We start from the raw sequence: 26,170 nt of genomic DNA, 5'->3' as shown, positions 1-26,170 counted from the left end.
TTACACTGTTAGTTTCTCCTTAATAAAAAACTTAATAATATTTGCTGTGCTACAGGTCTAGAAGTGTTGTCCGAATCCATGCCACGGTTCGATTTGAGCCCAGCAAGATCAACGTATTCAATAAAGACTGTCGGAGAGGAGGAAAAGATGTGACCTGCATGTCGGCTATTGTATGTCTGAATGTCACAGCTCGGACTCCTATCAGACCCTCACAAGAAATAGGTCAGTGTTTATATTTTTATGATAAAAATTTCAAATACTTTTTTCAATAAATAAGCAATACTTTACTTTGTCTTGTAAGTTTTCTGCAGATAAATAATTTGGTAAATAAAAAGTTTCATTTCTGTGTAGATTGTTGATCATATATGAAATTGGTACTTATTTATCTACTTATGTAAATAATATGGTATTTTTTCACTGAATCCATCTGTTGTAGTGTTGGATTGCAACAGTTATTTGCTCAAAGAAAGACATAACACTTAGCTTTCACCCAAACACACTCTGAATAGAGAACAGGAAGTTATGGTAGTGCTCTGAAAGCAGCAGTTTCTTCTCATCATGTAGAATCTGTTGGTTAAAGTATCATTAGAAGAGAACTAAACAGCTGACAGCTGTAGGGATTATCTCACCACCAACCAGCTGCATATTCAGTGTAGTTCAGTTAAGGTTCCCTTTCAGACGATAACGTGGTTGACGTCGACTGAATGGGGATCACGCTAGGGAGCCAATCGTCTTCGAGTACTATTGAATGTAACAATGGAATTGGCGTGCGTGATTTACATAACACACTCCGCCCCCGCGGCACAGGTATAAATACGGAAGTGGATGCACGCACTAGTTGCCTTTCGCTTCGGAGCCGATCGTTTGATGTCTCTGAAGAGTGCTGTTGTTTACAACGAGTGAGTGTGTCGGTGTTCTTCTGGAAGACTCTCCCAGTGCTGGTGGTTTCTACAGCATGAGTGCAGCGGTGATCGCGAGCTTTGAGCTCTCAACTGCTGTTTTAACAGCAACAAATTCTAAAGATTTGTGTGTTGACGGCTGGTTAGAGGGCGGAAAAGTGAGTGCTTCACTGTTTCAGTTCGCTGTACAGTGTTGCCACGGTCATTCCCCTGTGTGCTCCGGCACTGGTTATGGGTCCTATTTTCTGAAAGAGCAACACGGGTGCGTTTGCGTCTTTTTCAAGGTGTCATTCCACCTGTGCGTTTCTGGATGCGGTCGTTCCCTTTTCCTCTCTGACGGTCACAATTGTTGCATCACGTGTTTGAGCTATATATTTATGTGTATATAAATATATATATATTTATATGTTCAGCACGCTGAGGGAGCTTTTGTGGATGGCTCATGTTCTCATTGCGGGAATATGACTGTCGGTTGTTGAGATCGAGACTCGCCTTCGTCCGAGAAGCGTGGGTCCTCATTATCATGCCCCACCGCCGGGTGCCGTGTGGGATGGGTGATCGGAGGATAGCGATGGATGTCTCGCCCGATAACCATTCCCTGTGGTCTCCTCACTCCTCCATCACACCGCAGCCGATGGAATTCCTGTTGAGCGTGCAGGTCCCTCTTTAATGGGCCGATCAGCTGTTTCAACTGGGGTTCCCCCAGAGTATAAGATGTTGATAGCAGCTGGCCTCTGGAGATGACGACTCAGCTGTGTTATCTTCCTCTGGGAGTGTAACATTGCCCAAGCCAGATCCAGAAATGTCAGCTATACTGAAGTGCATGGAGAACTTATCAGGTTGTGGACGGCACCTTTCTCTGCCAGAAACTGCCTGAATAGCTTTTCCCCCACACTACCCTTGATGGAGGAGCGGTGAAGGGTTGCGAGGCTGTCCCTCCAGCTGAGGTGGTCTGTCATGACACAGGTGCACCTGTGTCTGGCGGCCACTACCTTTTGTAGGGATCCTCGTCCCCCCTAAGACCTGTGAGTTCTCGTCCGTTCCGAAGGGGCAGAGTTTACAAAGCCTATGGGCAAGCCACCTCCTCTTGCGTGCCATGGCGCTGCTACAGGTCTGTCAGGCTACAGCAGGCCGCCGGTGGCAGTTCCTCCGACCTGCTCGTCGCCGAGGGCGTTCGAGCTAGAGGTACCCACACTTCAAAGAAAGAGCAAGTTCCTCTGTTCCTGGCTCCCAAGAGGGCAAGTTTGGCGGTGTGCGACCCTGTAAAGCCTTCAGCTTCAGCTTCAGCGACCCCTCAGCCCCCTCTTGTTCACCAGCATGGCAGCTGGGTGCGGTTCGAGGGGTCGATCATCCGCCTTCTCACGCATTCGTGGCCGTCTCGTGGAGACAGGTAAGTGTCATGCACCACACTCAGACCCTGCTTCGGGCCGCCTCCGGGCCTTCCGAGCCGGGTCCCTGGCCTCCACCTCGCTGCCCCACCTCGGGTACGTCTGCCATCAGACTCGGCTTGCGATTCATTTCACTTGGCTTCCGCCCTGGCTCAGTGATATTAATCATACCTTGGTGTTGAGCTAAGATGCTCCTAAGATTAGTGCTATTCATCACACCTACGTGTTGAGCATTGCTCCTGTCCTGTTTGCGCACGTCGCAGTCGTGGCCAGATGGCCACAGAGTGTGGAGACTCCATCCCCTGGCGGTCCAGCTGGGCAGGGACCACTTCAGGGCTGCACAGTTACATTTGTTGTCCGCTCCGGAGTCCTCTCTCTGCCAGTTGTGTTATTTCTTTCTGAGCGGACAACCCTTAGACAGACACTGGCTCAGCTGGCCCCGGGCTCTGCAGAAATGCGTTCCACAGTGAGTCTTCTAAAAAAGCGGTTATACGATTCATTGTCGTTTGGTGCCTGCTCAAGTTCAGTGATTTTCATCACACTCACATGTTGAGCAGAAATGCTCCTGAAAGCTCAGTGAAATTCATCACACTCAGGTGTTGAGCAGAGTTGCTTCTGAAGCTCAGTGATCTTCTAGTGTAGTGTTGAGCAGTGCTCCTGTCTTGTGCACGCATGCCGCTTGCACCTATTGTGCTAGATCAGGAGTGGGGCAGGTATTGACAGTTGCCCCTTATTGGCCCTTCCAGACCTAGCTCCCCTTCGACAGCCCTCCTGACTTCCCCTGAATTCATTTCAGGGACGGGGCATGATGGCACCCGCGTTCAGACCCCTGGAGAGATTCCAGGCCGGTCCTAACTGGACGCGGAGGTTCAGATGGCTACCACAGGAACATGTGGTAGTTTCCATCACTTCTGCGAGCCCCCCCTAAAATAGGAAAGTTGTGCTTACGCCAAAGGGTTAGGCAGTTTAGGCACCCTAACCCTAGCTCCTCTTAAATGAGTGTGTGCTCCACCTAGGCATTGACATAGAGTGCTTCGCTGACAGATATTGTAGAGTTGGGGGCTGGGCGACACCTATAGTCGAGCCGCTGCTCCCGTGGGCTCCCTTCTCATGAAGCCAGTTCACTGTGAGCCCGGTTCGAAGTGTCGGCTTGCTGCGCCATTCCCCTCCTACGGAACGGATAGGTGCGCCATTTCTGCTCCAGTTGAGTTCAATTTACCGAACCCAGTTGAGTTCCTCCGCACCCCTCCGACATCAGACGTGGCGGAACGCCCAGTGTTAGGCCTACCACTCGTAAGCTTGTGGAACCTGTGTTAGGCTGGGTCCATATGTTGCGATCCGTATGGTGATCCAATATGTGTATTTTTCCACGGTACGGCTCCCTGCGGCGAGCCCGTGTCTTCCCTAGGCAGAGTCTGCTCTAACGTCACTGTCCGAGGAGTCTCCCCCCTGTCATATGCTGTAGCCACCCCAGTGACATTCCATATGTTGTACTGCCGGTCATCCACCCAGTTCATATGTGTATTCTCCACATGTTACCTTCCTTCGGGCAGGATGTGGCTTCTCAGCGTCCCTTCCTTCCTTGAACAGGGAACGCTTTACCAGTGGTCCTGTAGGAACAGCAGTGACTTCCCTGGCCTAAGCCCTGTCCTTACCCGCCTTAAATTGCAGGGGCATCAGGAGGCTTTTGTCTAGGCACTGGAAGGTGGCACTTTTAGTGCCATTTTCAATGGTTGATCCCCATTCAGTCGACGTCGACTACGTCCAACGTTATCGACTGAAAGGGAACGTCCTGGTTGCGTATGCAATCCACCGTTCCCTGAAGAAGGGAACGGAGGACATAGTCCCCTTGCCACTACCGCTGGACCACAGATGACTCCGAGTTATGCTCGGAGTCCTCAGCGAAAAGAAACTAGTGCGTGCAACCATTTCCTTATTTATACCCGTGACGCCGGGGTACACCAATCACGTACACCAATTATATTGCTCGTTCAAAAGTACTCGAAGACGATTGGCTCCCTAGCGTGATCCCCATTCAGTCGACGTCGACTACGTCCTCCGTTCCCTCCTTCAGGGAACGGTGGGTTGCATACGCAACCAGGACTATTCCCTTCTAAGCATGCCACGTATTAGCCTGAAAAATATTCAGTTGTGATGAATTGTTCAACATACAGTAATCTCTTGATCTTTCCTTTGTTGCTTTGTTGATTCAAGATTTGCCTTTGGAGGGGGAAAAAACTGCTTAGCTAGCTCTGGAAATTTAGAAGTAAAGTAGACACATTGTATAATGACTGGCTAAAACAACAAATTAAATTAGTATAAAAGTCTTTTTAGCCTGTGTAATATTGTGTCAGCTAGCCAAAAAATCTAATGAATAGTGTTATAAATGGTTCCTGATATAATAGATGCGAATGGTTTGAATATTGTGTTTTATGGGTCCTAACTACACATGAAGTCATTGCTGTGCAAAAACACTAAGTAGAAGTGACAAAGTGTGGCACACTGCATTACTGCTTTAAAATGCTTCAGAAGGTTGAAACACTACAGACCATTTGTCTGTCTTGAAAGTTATATTCGTGATGATTTTATTTGGAAAGAACATGTTGTGAAATCCAACTGAAGATAAACAAAAATACAATCCTGGTTAACGCAGAACGGTTTCAAGTGCTCACAAACCAGGAAATCAGCCAGGAAATCATATATATCACTTTTGGATACTGTACACCACCAAGGTATACAATCGGCACCAGTCAAAAATTTATGTTTGGATGTCAATGAACCTTCCTTGGAAATCAGACTACTAAAGTTGGCTCTAAAATATACAATCAAACTTAAAACAAATAAGGAAAATCCAGCCTATTCAGCAGTTTTTCAAATCAGCATTCAATAATAGATGAAAGAAAACTGTAAGCCCGTCTAAATCGGTCCTGTGGCGGTATCCGATAGAACTGGTGAAGGTCTCTGCGTGTTACTGTCTTTCCTTTTAAGCAACACAACAAGATTAAATGCAATACATTTTCTCATATGTATTACCTCGTTATTTCATCTGAATAATGAAATGATGAATGAATTATTTCATTCTCCATAAATGAAAAAGGTTTTAATGATATCTGAGCATCATTAAATGTTAGCGAATGTTTGATTATTCTTTTTAACTCTTTACTTATATTTAACCCGTTCATATTAGTAAACTGTGGCACTTTGAGGTCCTCACGCCTTCTGTTTAACGCGGGTCTCACGATCACAAGTTTATCAATTTTGAGTCACTAAACAGAGGTAATTGGCTATATACCTGAGATGGTCGCATTTACGCTTATACAATCAAAGATACTTTTAAATAGCCCCCATGATTTTGCATACACTTGAATTTAAAGTAATGTTTACTTCAGGCAGAGGTATAGCCACTACTACAGATATAAGTCGACCAACATTACTTCTCTTATAATAGCTTTGGATTGGCCATGCCGTGGTTTCCCACTTACACTTATCTTAAAGTAACATTAAATTAAAACAGAGGTAAGACACACCCAAATTTAGGTTGGTCAAGCAGCATTTTTGTTGCCCTAAACAGAAATTAACTTCTTGTCTTTGCAAACCAAGTACACTTGAATTAGTGCCAAATATTAGTCGTCACTAATCTGATGCAGTCTTGCGGTAACATACGAATCCGTTTAATCTACTTGGGAAAACAATTTCAGAGTCAGTCAGAAAAAAATCTAGTGTAACAATTTATTATGTCAGGTAAATGTATCATGCCAATTTCATAATCAGTTCAAAGATAATAAATACAAAACATCAAATGCTCTGGAATAAAGAGGAAAGATGCGAACCTGACATTAGAAAATACATGATGCGGAGTGTCTTGCACACATTCCGTATCACAGGCTAATTTGAGCTACATATCGCGTCGAGCCTCTCGTTGCATTTCTTTATATAGACAGAAACTTCTTTCAGATGGAAACATTTGCTAACAATGAGAATTTGCATTCAGTTTACACGTTTTGGGCAGGATGCCATTTGCCTGGAAGACACACCCTCCTCTGTGTGCAAGTTATCTCTAAACTCTTAAGAACTTTATTACCTTTTGGTTTACTTCTTTGGGCATGAGACGTTTGTAACAGTAGCACTGAGACGTTTCAAATTATACCAAACGTATAATACTGTATGATAATTGTTCATATTAAACCATATAGATTTTTGGGTGAATTCAGTTAGGGATGGGTGAAGGGAATGATATGTAAATTGGGAGGTGATCAACTCAAGTGTGATCGTGTCTCGAATGGGGATGGTAATGTAGCAAGAGAGTTCAGATGTTAATTTCCTTTGTTTTCTCAGAGAGTAGGCCTCACTTCCAGTTTCTCCAGTCTTACAAATCCAAGTTACATCTGTCCACTTGGTCTACGCATTAAAACCCATCTGAGGACACATTTTTGGAATCCTCCATGGAATCTCAAAAAGCCGAAAATCTATCTGGATTTAGCGAGAAACCAAAAATCAAAAACTTATCCAAAATATTGTCACCAGCAATTTTTGAACATAAGAGCAATGTTCCCACAACATACCCCAATTTACACAGATGGATCTAAATCTGGAAATCAAGTGGCAGCAGTTTTTGAAACAAATCAACACTGTCAAGGTATATCTGCATTCCTGACCAAAGTTCAGTTTTCACTGCAGAGGCAAATGCTCTATTCAGTGGATAGTTTTGAAAAGGTTTTTAACGAAGTAAATCCATATTTAGTCTTCAGGTTTTTAGAAAAAAATCGTATTTAGTTTTATTTTTGAATAACTAAACCTGGCTCTTGCAATGAACACAGCCATAGAAGCTGGAATGGCGTGAAAGGAAAGAAAAAATCCCTCAGTCCCTCAGGACAGGTCTACGGTTTGACACATGCAGTTTGACTTAAGGCCTCGGTGACCATCATATGTTGTTTTGAAAGTCATGTGCTGGAATGTCAGGTTCCTGTGTAATGTGTGGGACAACAGAGCAGCACAACTCTTTTTAATTAACCTTCACGACCCCAGAGCATCTTCATCAAAAATGTCATGGGTGTGAAACCAACGTAATGGTCTCAAAGACTAAGACATGTCATCTCTCTATGATCATCTGGGAAATCAGACAGTTGGGACATCATAAAAGGAGAAACTTTTTTTTTCTAATTCACCTCACATGTGCTGAGCAGGGTTATGAATATGTTGAGTGTGTCATTTATTGGTACACATTTTTCACATTTATGAGATTTTAGAAAATATGATAACTTTAGGTTTATAGAGTGTCTTTTAAAGGTTCAAAGTTTCAGCTTTCAGCTTAAAACCTCTGTTTGAACCTTGTCAGATAGCCGAACATCCTCTCGTCATTCAGGGCTCTTAAAAGGGGTTTTCCTTAAGATTCGATTTTCTGTCTTTTAAGGTCTAAGAACTCCCAAATTGTTCTAAGATCTCCGTACTATCATAAATTTCACCTCTAGAGTGTCTTAAATCTCTGTCTTAAATCTGCCATTCAAAAGTTCGGGGTATTCAGAAGGGACACATTAAATTGATCAAAAGAGACAGTCAAGACATTTATAATATAATGTATAAAGTTTCAAATGCTGTTTAACTTTGTATTCACCAAAGAATCCTGAAATAAATATCACAAAATAATATTAAGCAGCACAACTGTTTTCAACATTGATATAATAATAAATGTTTCTTTAGCACCATATCCGCATATTAAAGGATAATGTATGAAGAATCATGTAAAATTACATTTTAAAATATATTCAAATAGAAAATGGTTATTTTAAATTGTAATAACAATATAATTTTTATTACTGTATTCTTATCTAAAAAATACTGCCTTGGTGAGCATAAAATACTTTATTTCAGAAACGTAAAAAAAAACGTACTGACCTCAAACTTTTGAATGGTAGCGTATATACCAACACATGTTATCTAGCATTAGTGTATTTGCAAATAATTTGTGATGAGTAAATATTTCACTTTATTACTTCCACTTCTCTTAGCTCTTAGCTATAGTGCTTTCTTTGAGGAGAAGCGCTTTAACCCTCGAGCCGTGTTTGATGATCCAGATCGCCAGCAGCCTCAAAATCTTACACTGCTTCCTGGAGAGGAGACCTGTGACCACATCTACTTCCACGTCATGGTTAGCTTTCACATCTTAGGTTACAGTATCATAAGGGTGCATTGCATTGCATAAATCATTGATAATGATTACATAATCTGCGATAACTGCCAAGTCATTATTGGTTCTATTAATTATGTACTTTAATGTCTGTTCATTCAGATTTTCTATTGAAATAACAGCATTCAGGTTTTCTATTGAAATAATAGCATTCTTATTTTATTAAGTTCAATTTCTAGCATTACAGCAGCAGATTATATTCTTCCAAGTTACTCTTTTATAGCCATTTATTTATATTGAGAGATTTATGATATTGTAATGTTGATACAGGAGACTACAGACTACGCCAGGCCCATTATATTCACTGTAGAGACGGAGCTATTGGACCTGGATCAAGGCCCAGCTCTGGATGATGGCTGGCCAACTACTGTGAAAACACAGGTGAGTGTCTGTAGGTCAAAGGAAACTTCATTGTCACACTATATATCTTTCATTAACAACATTAACACACATTATGAAACTCTTTTGCATGTATATTTATACATATAAATGTAATGGCACTTTACGTTGTTTTTCCTTCTTCCTGGTTTTCTCCAGCTTCCCTTCTGGAACGGGTGTGATGAAGACGACCATTGTGTTCCAGACTTGGTGTTACAATCTCAGACTGATCTAATAAATCGCAAGTAAGATAAGTCACGCACACACACACATGCTAACGCACGTATTCACATGCTCATGCCCACTCTGATGCTCTACAGGCAGTTCTGTGCCCAAGCGTTTCGGTCAGGCAGTCTGATATGTCAGAGTCAGACAGCAGCAGAACCTTCCGAACGCATTATGGAGGGATCCAGAAGGAGGATGGTAGTGGATGTACGTCTAGAAAACAGAGGGGAGAACGCATATGGAGCCCAGCTTAACATCACTTTCACTCCAAACCTACGCTTCTCCAGCCTTATAGTGAAGGTACATCACTCTAATACCTTTGGTTGTTTGGTACCTCACAAAGATTGATTGATTGTTCCTTTGTTCATTCATAATCTTGATTGATACTAATTACGTTCTAGAAATGCATCTGCAATAGTAATTGTTACTGTAAGTTAAATGATCTCTCTGTCTTTATTTATAGGATAACTCTGATATACATATAGACTGCCGCAGTGAGAACAAGCGAAAATATGAGAAATCTTGCAATATCAGTGGACCCTTTATGAGAGCAAAGTCACAGGTGAGTTGTCATTGCAACATTTATACAGTTAGACAGTTACACTGAACTATATCAAAAACCTCTAGCCCAAAAAATGATTTGGAGTTTGTGTAATGTTTTTCAGGACCCTTAGCGAAGTCAGATTTAATGTAACTAATATAGTAACTTTTAGCACGCTGTACTCCTGCCTTATGTGCACCGCTAACAATTGGCCAGTGACTGCATATTATCGTATGTGCAGAATTATATAATGTATAATCCATGTTCCAATGTGTAATCCATATAATGTATAAAATGTCGCCATGTTCAGCAACACGAGACATTTAGAGGTTAAACCAGGGTTAGCACTAGCCGTCTGTGCTCTAGAAAGCCTTGCTTACACAAACATATTGGACCACACAGTCAAAACCCTATGGACTTCTTCACATTACCCATCTGCAGAACTGCCAGTATCTGTCACAGACATACCAAATCTTTATGTATGGAATGTTCCATGGGGCATACATAAACTCACAACGTCACCAGCACCCTTAAGACACAGAATGATTCACTTAGTGTCCTTTTTTACTTATGCTCATGTTCGGCCCTCTCCAGAAAAAGAAAAACGAGGCAGGAATGCAACGCAAGAATACTGCTGCAAAACGGTTACTACATCTGTACAGAGCCCATCAATCACATGGCCTGGACCACAGAAGTCTGTGCTAGGGCACTGCTTTGATAGGAAACGGGTCAGCAGCTTCTCACAGAGTCCTGATTCATTTTCTTGAGGTTTGGGGCTTTGGAGCTACACTTGTGGCTACAGAGAGAGATTTTATGGGCCCACATGGGGGCCTAGTTCAGCTCAGAACAGTTTGAGATGGTGCAAAAGTGGAATAAAAGAAGGAGAACTCAGGAGGAGAGAATGTAAAAAGGATTTTCCATGCTGCTTTGTGCCACTACTCACCAAGAGGGAATGAAGAGTTTGCCCACGTAGTTATAGCTGTGTCCAAGTGCTTCCATTTCTCTAGGCAAGAATCGATTTAAAAGCCAATTTCTGTGCTTTACAGGGATTGTTCACATGAAAATGAACATTTTCATAAGTCTGTCATCATTTACTCACCCTCATGTAGTTGCAAATCTGTATGACTTACTTTGTTCTATAGAACACAAAACAAGATATTTTAAAAAATGTTCCTGTTTTTTTGTTGCTGCTTGTTTGTTTGTTTGTTTGTTTTTGTCCATATAATGACAGTCAATGGGGTTTAGTGTTGTTTTGGACCACACTGATTGTTATTGTATCGGCAAGAACAGTCCTTCAAAATCTTGCCTTTAATTTTTCACAGAAGATAGAATGCCATGCAGTTTTGGAACAACACCTATAGTATATTATCAAATAATAGAAAAAAAACAATACAAGCATTCATTCTTTTAACTGTATGGAGACTTGGATCACTTCATTAGTGGTAGCTAGAGCAGATGCTTCATGAACTGGAGCAGATTTTCTTTGGGAGAGTCTATATCTTTTGCATCTGTGTTTTGTCACTTTTAAGTGATGTATATGCAGGATATGGAAGTTAATACTTCATATGGTGGTTAGAGAATAGCCAGCAGTGCCACATGAAGTGCCTTCTCCCACAAAAATGGTGTGATTGGTCTGTAGAATAAGGCTAGGAGTAGACTAGCAGGGTCTTGGCCTGTTTGTGTCATTCTTTTATGTGGTAAATGGACTGCATTTATATAGCGCTTTAACAGACCCAATGGCCACCAAAGCGCTTTACATATTGCCTCACATTCACCCATTCACGCACTCATTCACACATCGACGGCGGTGTCAGCCATGCAAGGCGCCATCCAGCTCGTCGGGAGCAGCTGGAGTTAGGTGTCTTGCTCATGGACACCTCGACACTTGGTCAGGTGGAACCGGGGATCGAACCACCAACCTTTCGGTTTGTAGACAACCTACATGAACCACTGAGCCACTGCCTATATCCAGAAAGACTGTTTCCGCTGGAAACACCGTATCGATTTATATTTTAAAATGTAGATTTTTGGATGTGATCAGAGGTTAAATCTGAATTTTGGAGGCAAGGGAGCTCAAAATCTAGGGATGAACTCATTTGTTTGAGCATGTAACTCTAGTTAGAATGAATCACAGAAAAACTCTTTAGCATGCTGTAAATTATATAAAGTGCCAAACAAACTTTCAATAACGTCCTGGTTGCGTATGCAACCCACCGTTCCCTGAAGGAGGGAACGGAGGACGTAGTCGACGGTCGACTGAATTGGGATCTCGCTAGAGAGCCTGTCTTCTTCGAGTACTATTGAACGAGCCAATGTAATTGGCGTGCGTGATTCGCATCACACACTCCGCCCCCGCGGCGCGGGTATAAATACGGAAGTGGATGCACGCACTAGTTGCTTTTCGCTGAGGAGCCGAGAGTAACCCGGGGTCAGCGGTGGGGGGAGACACACCGGACAGTGACGGCAGAGAGACTCTGCCGAGGGAAGACACGGGCTCACCGCAGGGAGCCGTATCGTGGAAGAATACACATATGGGGTCACCGAAGGGACCGCAACATATGGACCCAGCCTAACACAGGTTCCACACTGCTTACGAGTGGTAGGCCTAACACCAGACGTTCCGCACGTCCGACGTCGGAGGGGTGTGGAGGAACTCAACAGGGTTAAATTTTAAGGGAACTCAACTGGAGTAGAAAGGCGCACGTATCCAGTCCATAGGAGGGGAATGGCGCAGCAAGCCGACACTTGAACCGGGCTCACGGTGAAACTGGCTTCATGAGAAGGGAGCCCACGTGAGGCAGCGGTTCAACTAGGTGTCGTCCAGCCCCCAACTCTAGAATCTGTTTTAGCAAAGCATATCGCAACGCCCAGGCGGAGCACTTTACACTCATCATAGAGGAGCTCAACACCTAAGTGGACATGTTGCATCTCGGACCTTTGCCGAAATGAAGGCAAGCACTAAGTGCAACTTTGCATGGAAACAGCCTTCCCTCTCTGCTTAATTCCAACAGATATTTGAAGAGCTGGTCTGAGGTCTATGACTTGCATTCTGTACACGTCCAAGCGAACGGACAGAGAAGCCAGGGCTGGATCTGCCTCCTCCAGGGCAGCGCTTGCAGGCTCACCACCTGCTCCTATTACGGGAGAGGTAGGAACCTTGGGCACAATCCGAGCCGGGGTCTCAGCTTGTGAGAGTTAGCCGGCCCAGACTCCAGGCACAAAACGTTGACCGAAAGCGAGCAAGTCCCTACCCTCTAGTAGAGACCACGCGAGCAGGAGAACTGATATAACAGAATTTTTAACTCACTGCCTGCAGTGGCTCAGGGGCGGTCTCTGCAGTGCAGTCGCACCAGGGACAAGGCCCAAGAGGATAAAGAGGGACACAAGGATTTACAAGACCTTGCTCCTCAGGAACCTGACGATCAGAACGTGCTTCTGCATACTTCTGCAACACGATGAGCGTCGTTTAAACACCGAGGCAACATCATTTTGAGGGTGAAGGAAAACAGCCTACTGCAACCCATTTTGCAGGAAAGAGAGCACTGAAGTGATCGAAAGCTTTCAGGATCTCCTCTGGAGAGAAGACGCACTCAACGACTAGGTTCCACTTCTAAAGGCGTAAGCACGCTACCCAATTCTAGGGGGTGCTCGCAGAAGTGATGGTAACTATCACATGTTCTTGTGATAGCCACCTGAACCTCCGCGTTCAGATGTAAGACCGCCCGGAATCTCCGGGGGAAGAACGCGTGTGCCATCGTGCCCCGTCCCCGAAAGAGTTTTCAGGGGAAGTCAGGAAGGCTGTTGAAGGGAACCAGGTCTAGTTGGGCCAATAAGGGGCAACTATGAAGACCTGTTCCTCTCCTGACTTGGCACGTAGGTGCAAGCGACGGGCGCAAAAGACAGGAGCATTGCTCAACACAACATGTGAAGATCACTGGGCTTCAGGAGCATTTTCTGCTCAGCACTTGGGTGTGACAAGTTCACTGAGCTTCAGGAGCATTCCTGCTCAACACCTGAGTGTGATAAACTCACCGAGCTTCAGGAGCATTTCTGCTCAACACTTGAGTGCGAAGAACTTCACTGAACGACAGGAGCATTTCTGCTCAGCACTTGAGAGTGACAAGTTCACTGAGCTTCAGGAGCATTACTGCTCAACACCTGAGTGTGATAAACTCACTGAGCTGCAGGAGCATTTCTGCTCAACACTTGAGTGCGAAGAACTTCACTGAGCACCAGGAGCATTTCTGCTCAGCACTGCGTGTGACGAATTCACTGAGCTACCTGTGATGAACTCACAGAGCTACAGGAGCATTGCTGCTCAACACCTGAGTGCGATGAACTTCACTGAGTTTCAGGAGCAATTCTGCTCAACATGAAGAGTGATGATTTCACTGACTTGCAGGCGCAAGGCGACCATGAGTCGCAGTCACTTTTAGAAGGCTCACTGGGGTTAAACGCATTTCTGCGGGCCCCTGGGGCAGCTGAGACCCAGTGTTTGTCCAAGGGTAGTCCGCTCGGTTTACCCAAACACTGGCGGAAAAATAAAACCGGGGGGGGCAATTGAGCGGCCCCGGAATGGTCATGACCCAGCCGGACCCAGGGGATGGAGTCTCCACTTGCCCTGGCTATAACTGTCGTGAGGCTCGATGGTGGCACGATTGAGTAAGCGGGAGGAGTGGAACAAGGCGCCCTCAGAAGCGTCTGACTCCAAGGAGGAGGTGACGGGTGAGTTTGTAACATGCAGGGGAAGCTTGCGCAACGGTCGCAATGTCTAACAACTCGAGGCACGAATGTCCGTGTAGTCGGGGGTCGCCCAGGCCCCCGTTAAAACACGCCCTTTGTACATGGCCCCTCTGTTGAAGAGGGTTTGGCAGCAGACCGGGATGAACTATAGTCACACAGGGTGAGCTGCTCTGCCACGGTCACCTCGGGACTCGATCGTGAAGCTAGCGCTGAAGCGGTCACATATGGAGGAAGCCAAAGGCTGCGACTACCATATACCCCAGGAGCCTCTGAAAGTTCTTTCAGTGGGACCCTTTCTCACTTCAACACCAGCTGAACACATTCTCATTGGAGAGACATGTTGGACCGAGTACCTCTCCAAAACTAAGAAAGAGATACTCAGCCCGTGGGCGAGACTACTCTCTTCCAGTTGACCTGACGACCCAACGGGCTCTGGAGCACTCGAGGGGAAGGACACTGTACTGATACTCCACCCTTAGACGCAACACACAGGATGGCCTGCGGTGCGGGAGGTAGAGATCTGAAGCACATGTCTTTCAGGTCAAAGCTGCAGACCAATCTTGGGCCAAGATGGTCACGACCCACCCCCTAGTAGCACGAAGAACGAGTTTACAACTGGCCTTCGTACCGGCTGGAGGAGCGGCTATATCAAATCCTTCGCCAGCAGGATAAGATAAGCACGCACAAGTCAGGAGCACTGCTCAACACTCGGTGTGATGAATATCACTGAATTTTCAGGAGCGCGTCTGCTCAACACCTAATGTGATGACTATCACTGACTTGAGCGGGGTAGCCGAGCCTGAGGTGGGGCAGCAAAGTAGAGAGAGTGGTGTTAGTGTGCTGTGCAACACTTACCTGTCTCCACAAGCGGCAGGGGGCGCGTGAGAAGGCGGATGACCGGGTCCTCGAACGCACCAAGCTGCCTGCTGGCGACCAAGGGGGAGCTGAGGGGTGTAAGGCTATACAGGGTCACACCCGCCAGACTGGCCCTCTTGGGACCCAGGAACAGATGAAATTGCTCTCTCTTTGAAGTGTGGGTACCGCTTGCTCCGCTTTTTTTTTTTTTTTTTTTAGGGAGCCAGCGGCGGAACAGACACACACACAAACAAAGGCTCCACCCGGCCCTCACCCGGGGGGAGGGAGTGATCGTGCCACTCCAAGAGCATCTCATCCATTCCTGGGCGGCCCGCTCCGGAATGCTTTCGCTGTCGCTTGCCACCTGGCTTGGTAGCGCCTGGAGCGGGCTGGGCGTCTCTACTGCGGCCGGCTCCATGCTGAGGCCTGGGTGGAGGCTGCTGCGGAGGGCCAGCAGGAGCGGCGGCCGGAGAACGCCCACGGCGACGAGCAGGCGGAGGAGCTGCCACCGGCGGCGGGTGGAGGCAGCAGCTGGCCACCGGGGCAGGATGTGCCGGATGACCTCCGTCTGCGCTTGAGCGGCAGAGAACTGTTTGATGCAGTTCTCCACCGCGTCGCCGACCAGCCCAACCTGGGAAATTGGGGAGACCAGGAACCGAACCTTGTCCGCATCCGCCATATCAACCAGGCTGAGCCAACGAAGGCGCTACTGGACCACCAAGGTGGACATCGCCAGACCGATCACGCACGCTACGACACCCGTACCCCGGAGGGTGAGGTCGGATGCAGTGCGGTGCTAACCTATGAGCGCACGGTCTGGATTACCCTCGTGCATGCCATGGGTGCCCTAGCCTGCAGCAAGGCCATGGCACGCAAGAGGAAGGGGCTTGCCCACAGGCTTTGTAAGCTCTGCCCGTCGGAACAGACGAAACTCACAGGCCTTAGGGGGGAGACGAGGATCCCCCCAAAAAGGCAGCGGCCGCCGGACACAGGTGCACCTGTGTCGACAGACCGGTCCAATGGAGGGACACCTCGCAACCCTTCACCGTTCCTCCATCAAGGGTAATGAGGGGGAAAAGCTATTCAGGCAGTTTCTGGCAGAGAAAGATGCTGTTCACCACCTGATAAGCTCTCCATGCATTTCGGGAAAGAAAGGCACTGGGGCGGCGAGCTGAGAACCAGCGCGGCCCGCCCCAAGATACCAAACTCCAGATTCCAACCGAGACTGAACGGGACACGGTGGAGGTTCCACTCGAGCCCGGCAGCCTCGGCGGCCCGTTTCAGCATAGCTGATAATTCTGGATCCGGCTCGGGCAACATTGAACTCCCGGAGGGAGACATTGCAGCCGAGTCATCATCTCTAGAAGTCAGCTCACCCTCCGATGCTGCAATCGGCGTCCTGTCCTCCAGGGGAGCCCCGAGTGAAACCGCTGGCCCACCCATTACAGATGGACCAGCAGACAACACAGGAGGCTCCAGTGGTTGCAGTGTAAGGGAGGAGTGAGGAGCCCACAGGGAATGGTTACCGGGCGGGACATCCAACACTATCCTCCGGTCACCCATCCCACACAGCACCCGAGGGTGGGGCATGGTAATGGGGACTCGCTCTCCGCGAACGAAGGCGAGTCTCGCCCTCAACACTGCGACAGTCATGTTCCCACAGTGAAAACATGAGCTGTCCACAAAAGCTGTCTCAGCGTGCTGTAAGCCAAACACGTGACACAACAGTTGTGACCATCAGAGAGAGACAGGGAACGACCGCACCCAGAAACGCACGGGCGGAATGACATCTTGAAAAAGACGCAAACGCACCCGTGTTGCTCTTTCAGAAAATAGGACCGTCACCAGTGCCGGAGCACACAGGGGAATGACCGCGGCAACACTGAACAGAGAACTGAAACAGTGAAGCACTCACTTTTCCGCCCTCTAACCAGCCATCAACACACACAAACATTTAGAAATTTGTTGCTGTTAAAACAGCAGTTGAGAGCTCAAAGCTCGCGATCACCGCTGTACTCGCGCTGTAGAACACCAGCACTGGGAGAGTCTTCCTGAAGAACACCGACACACTCGCTCGTTGTAGACAACAGCACTCTCAGAGACATCAAACGATCGGTTCCGAAGCGAAAGGCAACTAGTGCGTGCATCCACTTCCGTATTTATACCCGCGCCGCGGGGGCGGAGTGTGTGATGCGAATCACGCACGCCAATTACATTGGCTCGTTCAATAGTACTCGAAGAAGACAGGCTCTCTAGCGAGATCCCAATTCAGTCGACCGTCGACTACGTCTGACGTTCTCGACTGAAAGGGAACCTTTTTTCATAAAACGCCATTGTAGAATGTTCTGGATATGATGATTTAGGAGCTTGCGTTTGCAGCACTTTTTTTTGTAAACGTGTGTTCACAAATCACCCAAACAAACAAACCTCTACCCAAAAGGATCACACCTCTATCTTGAAGCCTCCACGCCCACAGTCACATACACACTATGCAACACAGGCAACGACAATGGCTGAATCTGCTGTGCCTACCACCCGAGGGTATGATGTCATCAATAAGTGAAAGCAATTAGTTTTCTACTGTATGATAATTCAGATCGAATGTCTAATTATTATTTAGCTCCTCTACTCCTTCGGTGGCAAAGTCATCCCTTCCATCCCAAAAGAAAAAACTTATAATAAGTATGTTATCTCACTTTTAGGACACACTTTATGAGCCGTATTAAAACGGGCAGTAGAAGAGGGTTTAGACATCCCAGGGTTATATAAATAATAATAATGCAAGTTGGTGATTCTATAATTGCAGGTATATTTTGGTGTCCAAAGTCATTATTTTTTCGACTTTTTTCAAATGTTTATATTTTTAACTATTTTAATGATTTGTTACTCGTTGTCATGGATCACAAGATGTTACAGGCCATAACAGTATAACATTTTCTGTAAAAAGTGTCTTATATAGCTGAAAATCAGGATTTCTTGTTGTCCGAATTAGTCAGTGTATTTTTTCCATCATGTATCATTGTGTAATCACAATTTATTTTTCTTTTGGTAATATCTCATTTATTTTATTTACTAAAGCCCTATGTAGTCAATTAAATTGTTTAAAATTAAATTTTATCTTATAAAGATGTTTGTCCATAAATCTTGCGTCAATTCTGTTACCGTACCATACTTTGACTTTAAATTGTCAGAATTATCTCTGAGAACTATGCAAGATTCAGGAAATGATGTGACTTTCCCTCACTGATAAGATCTGAAGCACTGAAAGGCAAGTGTGCTCTCTCTGAGAAAATACTTTAATCGAAAAAGTTCTTACACCAGGAGTTATTTTGTAAAACATCAAAACTGTTACCACAATATCAAAAGGAAAACAGAATTTATCACTGATCACACAGTGGGTTGTGTAAAAGTATTGTAATCATGATTTCATTAGTGTCATGTGCTCTTAGCATTTATGCTAGTAAGGGGAGTTTTTGGCTAAAAAGTTTAAAATTGACAATTCTATTACCATCAAACTCTGTTACTTTGTTGCCATTGCCTAATTTGTCTGTAACAAAGTTGACGAACAGTACAATAAAAAAGTATATATATATATATATATATATATATATATATATATATATATATATATATATATATATATATATTTCATTAAAAGTAAAAAAGAAAAGAAAAAGGAAGTAACTTGTGTTTGGAAAGCACTTAATTATTACAATTTAATATGTTTTCAGTAAGATGCTGGAAAGAATTTCCTTTACCTTTTCCTTTAATTTTTGAAATCCAAAATGTATCTCCAATTATAGAATCACTCGAATGAACAAACAAGCGAAGGTGACATGAGTATGTTCAAGCAAAAGACAGCATATCTTAGTTCTGTGAAACACAGCAAAACAACGTTATTCACATATCGAGAAGAAATAAAGCAGTGTAACCTTTAAGGCAGGTTATTGCAGGCTACACTCCTAAATCTTCTGCTAAAGCTCTGGGGGGTCTGAAAATATATTAAAAAATAAATAAATAATAGCTACTAACACTAGTCAGTCACTTGTGTTACTATCATGTGGCTGTTTTAATTAAACATTACTCTGTCTCTTACTCCCCAGGTAACATTTCGTTTGGAATTTGAATTCAGCCACTCTGTGCTGCTGGATCACGTACGGATCATTCTGGAGGTTACCAGGTAGGACACCGCTAACATTCAGCTGATCTTACATCTATCTGAGATAATCGATTCTGCACTGTTTCAGCCAGATTATTTGCTTTAAAAAATGTAGTTTGAAAATCATGTAACTTTTATCCTGTGGACCACAAAACAAAAAAAGAAATATGCATGGATCACTGGATTACTAAATGGCTAGATGTTGTAAATTCAGTTAAAGTATTTAGACTCGAGCATAGTTGATGGTTTGGAATGTTATGAAACTCTGAGGAAAAAGGATTCTGGACAAAGATGATGCCTAAGCTGGAATGTTAAACTTTTCATAAACGCTACCAAGCGTCACTGCGCAGTGAATTACAGGGTGAGTGTATCAGCCTGGGAGGTTTCTCATGCTTGTTCTTATGTTTTTGCAGTGAGGGTGAGGAAGTTGTTCTACACGATAACATTAATGACATTGTCCACACTCTAAAATATGAAGCTGACCTGCTCTTCACAAGGTGAGATAGCTGTGTTTGTTTAAACGCTCTAATCAATATGCGTGGTTGTGGGAATTAGAATAGTTACAATATATTTTCATTCTCGCAGGGAGTTTTACCCAACCCGATATGAGCTTAAACCTGATCTCTCTCTAGAAGAACTGGGTGATTTCAACCCTCCATTCAACTTTACCTTTCAGGTAAGGTCCACTTCTTTGCTATCTGTTAATAAAGAGAGCAGGACCCCAAAAACTGATGTTTCATAAAACCAAACATGTTTCTTCTATACATCACAGATCAAGAACCTTGGTTATTTTCCTGTCCTAGACTTGCAACTGTACATTGCAATACCTGAGGTCACGAAAAATGGCAATCAACTCCTGAAGATCAGGGATTTCCACATTGACCAGGTGAGGAGGACACAACTAGACTTTAGTTTCACTCTACCTGTTATACATCAGATTTTCCTTTAGATTTTCAAAAATGTTTTGCCCTTTCGATCAGATTTTTGCATCTATTTACAATCTGGATAAGTTGACGCTAGTTGCCAAAGGTGAGAGCCAGTCTGCTGATTTGAGTTCACCGAAAATCACATCATGTATTATGGGCAGATGATTTTTTAGCTTCAGAATATGATGCAATCCAGTTGGAGGATATGTTATTGATGACCAGTTTGTCCTCTGTAACCATTTACGAAGTTGGCAAGTGTATGCCTATTCTAAAATCTGTTCAGATTTAAAAAGTCACAAAGTGTATTCAAGCCTTAAGTCTTTTAAGTCTTAAAGTTCTATCATTATGCTTTTTCAAATATTACTTTTCATGCTGTGTATAATATAGATGTTTATAAATGAAAATGGTCTGCAAAATTTTAAAGATCAAAGTGCTTGACAAAGTTATCATCTTCTAAAAGAAATAATCAATTCAGAATTGTATCAGCAATTCCAGTCTGTCTTCTTATTACATACCTACATACCAATGTAATACATTTGCAATACTACAATACTATGGTCTTCATTTGCTGCTGGTGAGCAATGTCTACTTTGACCCCCCCCCCCCCCCCCCCCCCCCCCCCCCCCCTCAAACTGTTGTTGTAGCTGAGGCCTGGAAAAGTTTGGTAACATGTCAAGAATACGCTGTTTTCAGTGCTGCAATTCCACTTTGATGCACTTAAAAAGAATGAGGACCTGCACTGGAATTGATACAGAAAAACCAATGCTATCGTTCGTATCAGTGTGTATCAAGTGCTGAGTAGGCCTCAGGAGCAGTCACGACAGACAGACTCATCTGACCAATCAGAGCAGAGTAGGGTCATGGAAAGGTGGGATTTAAAGAGGCTATCTTCGAACAAACAGTTTTCAGAATATTTGAGAAATTAGATGATGTGCAATGTATATTATGAGACAATTAATGTGTTTTTGAACTTGGATGCATGTAGACCTATTGCAGGAAACCTTCAAAACAAAATTAGAAACCTTTAAAATAGCATAAATGGTGCACTTTAAGTCTTTTATTCTAAGTGATCTACATATCAATCAAGGTAGCCTATACTTTTTCAGTTCATGCATTTCCTGGGAATCAAACCCATGACGTTTGTGCTCTAGTGCCATGTTCTACTGTTTGAGCTACAGGAATGATATTAATAGTGATTTATGTCATTTTTCCATCAGGTAGATGGAAGTCATTGTATCCCCCCTCAGCATGTGGCACACAGTCGAGCCTCTCCAGAGGACCTCTCACGAACATCACGACTGGTAAGACCATTTCTGCACAGGCTTATAGTGTCTGCCTGTTATCACAGACAAAGCTTGCGCCACATTCAGGCTAGCACTTTAACACTTTATAAAAGTCTGGTTTGTGCCGTTTTAAAGTTTGCCTGAGTTAGGGGCTTTCAGATATGAGATGTGCTGATTTAATGCACAGCTGTAAAACAGTTCTCTGCAAAATAGTTGGATTATACTCTCTGAATAAAGCCACTTGAGTTTAATAAATTGTGCCATAAATAAAGCTTATTATTGGTAAATGTGGTTCATCTTCAATCAGTTTTAGAAATGTTATTGTTTTTGAAGATTCTCATATGTCTGAGGTGGGGGGTTTTGTAATGCAACTCTAACGCATGTCAGATTTCCTCCACAAGCAGCTGGGTTTAGTCAGTAAGATTCTCTGTTTGTGAGAGAAATGTTTCTTGTTCCTTTGTACAGGACTACTCCAACACCCTGGCAGTGCCAGTACAGTGTACCGTCAACCTGCCTTCCTACAGAGACGTCAGCGTGAAAATCGGCGGATCCCTTTGTACTGATGCTCTGCATGCGGTGAGTAGCAATCTGATGAAGATGAAGAAGTACAATGTGGGAAGAAGCTGACATCAAGGCAAAGTGTCCACACACAACATGAAGTCTTTAGTCAAGAGGATCTCCCTAAACCAATGCAAAACTGTGACTCGAGCAGTAATTAGAGACATACTGTAACTAAATCTGGTTAATTTAAATGCACTAAAAATCACCTTGAGATCAGTGTGTTAAGAAAAATAGTTAGCTCTGAGAAAAGCTTTAGCATCATTTGTTTGTAGATTCCAGTTGAATTTATATTTTGTATCTAATGCAATGAAATTCAGACAATCTATGACAAATGTGGCTTAAATGTCCAAGTACACTGACTTTTTCTACCACCTCTCTAGCCTCTTACTTCTAGAGCTGGTCCTCTCTCACTTTCTCACATCCACTGGAGTAAGTATCTGTCAGAGAAACTGAAAACTGTTTTTCTTGTCACGGCAGCTGAAGTTCAAAACCCTTGAGCTGGTGACGACAGCCTCAGTGGAACTGAACCCTTCCAGCCCCATGTTTTTGCCTGAAGAGAGGCCGGTCAGACATGTGAGTCACCCTCTGTACACATCAGCGTTTACAGAAAGCCACGTTACAGAAACATTGCTGGACAACATGTTTAGAATAGGTAAATATAAATCCATGACCGAATACTCGAAGACGTGGTTAGTATGAGAGGTTGCTTTTGTCTTTTCCATCCTTGGCAATATTGAGGGAGAAAACATAGACAAGCGATGTGTTTTCACTCATCTGTCAGAAAGAGTTAAGAACAATAGGCATGAAACATAAATACCATACATTACTGAATATTTGACTTTACGCAATTAGGCTCGCTGGATCTCTCATGCCCGAACCTTCCCTTTACACATCAGTGTGTCCTTTGGTGAGCTACTGTGTGAGTTCTTTCACCACAGTAAAAGAACCTGGAGCCAAGGGGACCGAAAGGACCAGCAGCACACTTGAGTTCTGTTCTTTTCTTTATTACTGTGTGGTGCTGCCATCTATAGGCAGGACAGGAAATAGACATACATTTTAACATCAACAAATCTGATTTTAGCTGCAGCAGATGAAACATTTGATAAAACATGAAATATGTTAATGGCAAAATATACAAAGGGAAAACTATGAGGTAACCAGCAGTCAAATAATAAGCAGCTATATCATAAGGCATCTCTGATAAAGCAGTATAGTGTTTTACTATACTTTAGATTATATATGTTTGTTTTCTCAGATAATCCTGGAGATTAGGAAAGAGGAGGATTACCGTGTTCCCATCTGGATTATCATTGGCAGCACACTTGGAGGCCTGTTACTCCTCTCTCTCCTCATTCTGGCACTTTGGAAGGTAATGTGTCCTATACATATATACTGTAAACACACACAGACTGACTGGAATACAGATAGACACATACATACATACATACATACATACATACATACATAAATACATACATACGTACATGCTGTACATACATACTAGATAGATACATACATACATACATACATGCTTACAGTGCTTAGCATAAGTGAATACTCCCATGCTGACTAAAAGTTGACTACAAAGAGGAATAAAAAATCATCTTTTGGAAATTGATCTTAATGCCTTGATTAAAAAAATGAGGGGAAAAAAACAACCTTAAAGGACACCAATTTTCTTGGTGAATGAATAATGTATCGTAAATAAATAAATGTTCTTCATTAAAATACAGGTTGCAAAAGTCAGGACACCCCTATGTTAAATTCCCATAGAGACAGGCAGATTTATAGTTTTAGAGGCCAGTTATTTCATGGATCCATGATACTATGCATCCTGATAAAGTTCCCTTGGCCTTTGGAATTAAAATACATTTACATTTAGTAATTTAGCAGACGCTTTTATCCAAAGCGACTTACAATTGAGGACTAAAGCAAGCGAGTCATCGTTAAGAGGCAAGAAGTGCTCAAAATTCAGAGTTCAGGCATTGCTCAGAGTAGCAAAAAAAAAAAAACAGACAAGGGAGGATTTAAAGGAGAAGGAATATTTTTTTAATGTTAAGTACTCACGGAAGAGATGAAAATAGCCCCACATCATCACATTCCCTTCACCTCACCTAGAGATTGGCATGGTATTATTTCAGTTAGCCTAATAGCTGGTTTGATTTGCATTGAGAGATGATCTTATGGAAAGTACCCCATGCCAATCTCTAAAAAATCTGCCTGCTTCTTTGGGAATTTAACTTATGCCCCCTGGAAGAACATTTATTTATTTACGATACATTATTCATTCACAAAGAAAATTGGTGTCCTTAAAGGTTGGATTTTTTCCTCAATTTATTAATTAAGGCATTAAGATCAATTTCCAAAAGATGATTTTTTTTTATTCCTCTTTTTAGTCAACTTTAGCATGGGTGTATTCACTTATGCTAAGCACTGTACATACATACATACATCATGTATGCATAGAAATGTTGGATAGAATATTTGATTAGTGAATCTTGAATATCTTTCTTATTTTGTTTTTTTTGTTGTATTTTTTTATTATTTTTTTACTCAACTAGTTGGGGTTTTTCCAAAGGCAAAAAAGGCGTGAGGAAGCTGAAATTGAGGCTAATGGCAAGATGGTGGAAGAGCGATAACGCAGGCTGCTCAAGAGGGTACAGACAGGCCTACATCTCAGGGACCAACCAACAGCAACATTAGACGTCTCTGAAACTGAGAGAAAGAGAGAAAAACAGAACTTGAGGCAATGAATAAAGCAGAGGGATATGCTCTGCGCACTGGACGACCTGTTGTTCAACCATTAAAAACACTGCAATTATCCTCATCATGCCTGCACTGCTTACTGAGCCGGCCCTATAGATGGGTCTCCATCTCTCTTCTCACTCCAGATCAAACCCCTCAGTTCACAAGGATGTTGTTCTGAGAGATATATTCAAAAGAGAAACTTTTGGAAGATGCAGCCAAGTGAAAAGCTTGACTTTTGACATGAATTCAAAAATAACTTTTTCACATGGTCTTTGGAATTGCAGTCAATACATTTGATCCTTGACCAAATTCAGTGTCTGACAAGAGAATATACAAGAGAAACCTCAAAGTGCTGTTACTCTATAAAACAGCCATGTTTTCTGGTGCTTCTTCTTTGACATCTAGAAAAAAGTGACATCTTGGAGGAAAAAAGTGCAAAAGTTGGCTCACTTTATTGTAATGGCCATTGTTATTATATGTAATATAATATTAGGCACTGGAGTTTTGTAGCTCTGTTTTTTTTTTGTTTTTTTTTTTGTGGTTGTAATTTATTGAATAGAAAGTTAACTGTGTTATGTACCTTATTACATTTTTATAAACTATCCTTCTCTAATACCCTAAATAATTATACATCTACATTTTTTTTACTATATGCTCATTGTTTAATCTCAAATAACAATAGAGGTGGACATTTACTATTTTACTTTTTTACAACATTGATGCACTTTTTTATATTGTAGTGATACAAACTTGAATTTTGTAAATATACAGTTTATCTTTGTAAAACAAATTTCAAATGTGTGCTTTCATAAAGATTGTGGCATCACAATATATCTCTTGCAAGACATCAGCCCTAGTTTAGATTCCATGATATGCTTCACACCTCAACAAGTAGCCTTTGAGAAAGGGTATGCTTCCTATACACAACGTCAGCCAGACTTATGACTTATTGATTTCAAATATTAAGAATATTGATCAAATTCCATTAAAAGTTGTTGAGTGTTGCAGATGCATTTTAGTCAGGGTTCTCTATTCTTTGATGCTTGTATATATATATATATATATATATATATATATATATATATATATATAGTCAGGGATCTCTATTCTTTGATGCTTGTGTATATATATATATATATATATATATATATATATATATATATATATATACAAGATAATACAAATAAATATAAAAATAAAGAATTTGGAAAAAGCATGAGAGTTTATAAAATAATGTTTCAACTGGAGCAAATCCACTGGATTTATTTAAACATTTGTTC

General features: G+C 43.0%; 1 protein-coding gene across 3 annotated transcripts in view; it reads left to right on the top strand.

Moving 5' to 3' along the window:
* Positions 1-25,901, top strand: part of itga11a (integrin, alpha 11a) — a 68,904-nt gene extending 43,003 nt beyond the window's left edge. The window contains exons 16-30 of one of the 3 annotated variants that reach the window (XR_013203648.1): positions 56-222; positions 8,293-8,432; positions 8,742-8,852; positions 9,009-9,094; positions 9,170-9,374; positions 9,538-9,636; positions 19,317-19,393; positions 19,786-19,869; positions 19,958-20,048; positions 20,145-20,258; positions 21,516-21,599; positions 22,047-22,157; positions 22,620-22,715; positions 22,995-23,511; positions 24,704-25,680. Coding sequence is in view for 2 of the 3 variants with exons in the window: in XM_077228704.1 (XP_077084819.1) it covers positions 56-222; positions 8,293-8,432; positions 8,742-8,852; positions 9,009-9,094; positions 9,170-9,374; positions 9,538-9,636; positions 19,317-19,393; positions 19,786-19,869; positions 19,958-20,048; positions 20,145-20,258; positions 21,516-21,599; positions 22,047-22,157; positions 22,620-22,715; positions 23,398-23,511; positions 24,704-24,781 (1,657 nt within the window). In the remaining variant the exon portion in view is untranslated. Of the gene's footprint in view, positions 1-55; positions 223-8,292; positions 8,433-8,741; positions 8,853-9,008; positions 9,095-9,169; positions 9,375-9,537; positions 9,637-19,316; positions 19,394-19,785; positions 19,870-19,957; positions 20,049-20,144; positions 20,259-21,515; positions 21,600-22,046; positions 22,158-22,619; positions 22,716-22,994; positions 23,512-24,703 lie in introns of all 3 variants that reach the window. The other 2 variants (XM_077228705.1, XM_077228704.1) reach the window with 2 other exon arrangements.
* The last annotated feature ends 269 nt before the right edge of the window (positions 25,902-26,170 follow it).

This window comes from Siphateles boraxobius, unplaced genomic scaffold (genome assembly GCF_051911475.1).
Source record: "Siphateles boraxobius isolate OS27281-9 unplaced genomic scaffold, OSU_SipBor_1 130, whole genome shotgun sequence".
NCBI classification, from domain to species: Eukaryota; Metazoa; Chordata; class Actinopteri; order Cypriniformes; family Leuciscidae; genus Siphateles; species Siphateles boraxobius.
Note: the sequence above shows the minus strand (reverse complement) of the source record. Positions and strands in the feature narration are given on the sequence as shown.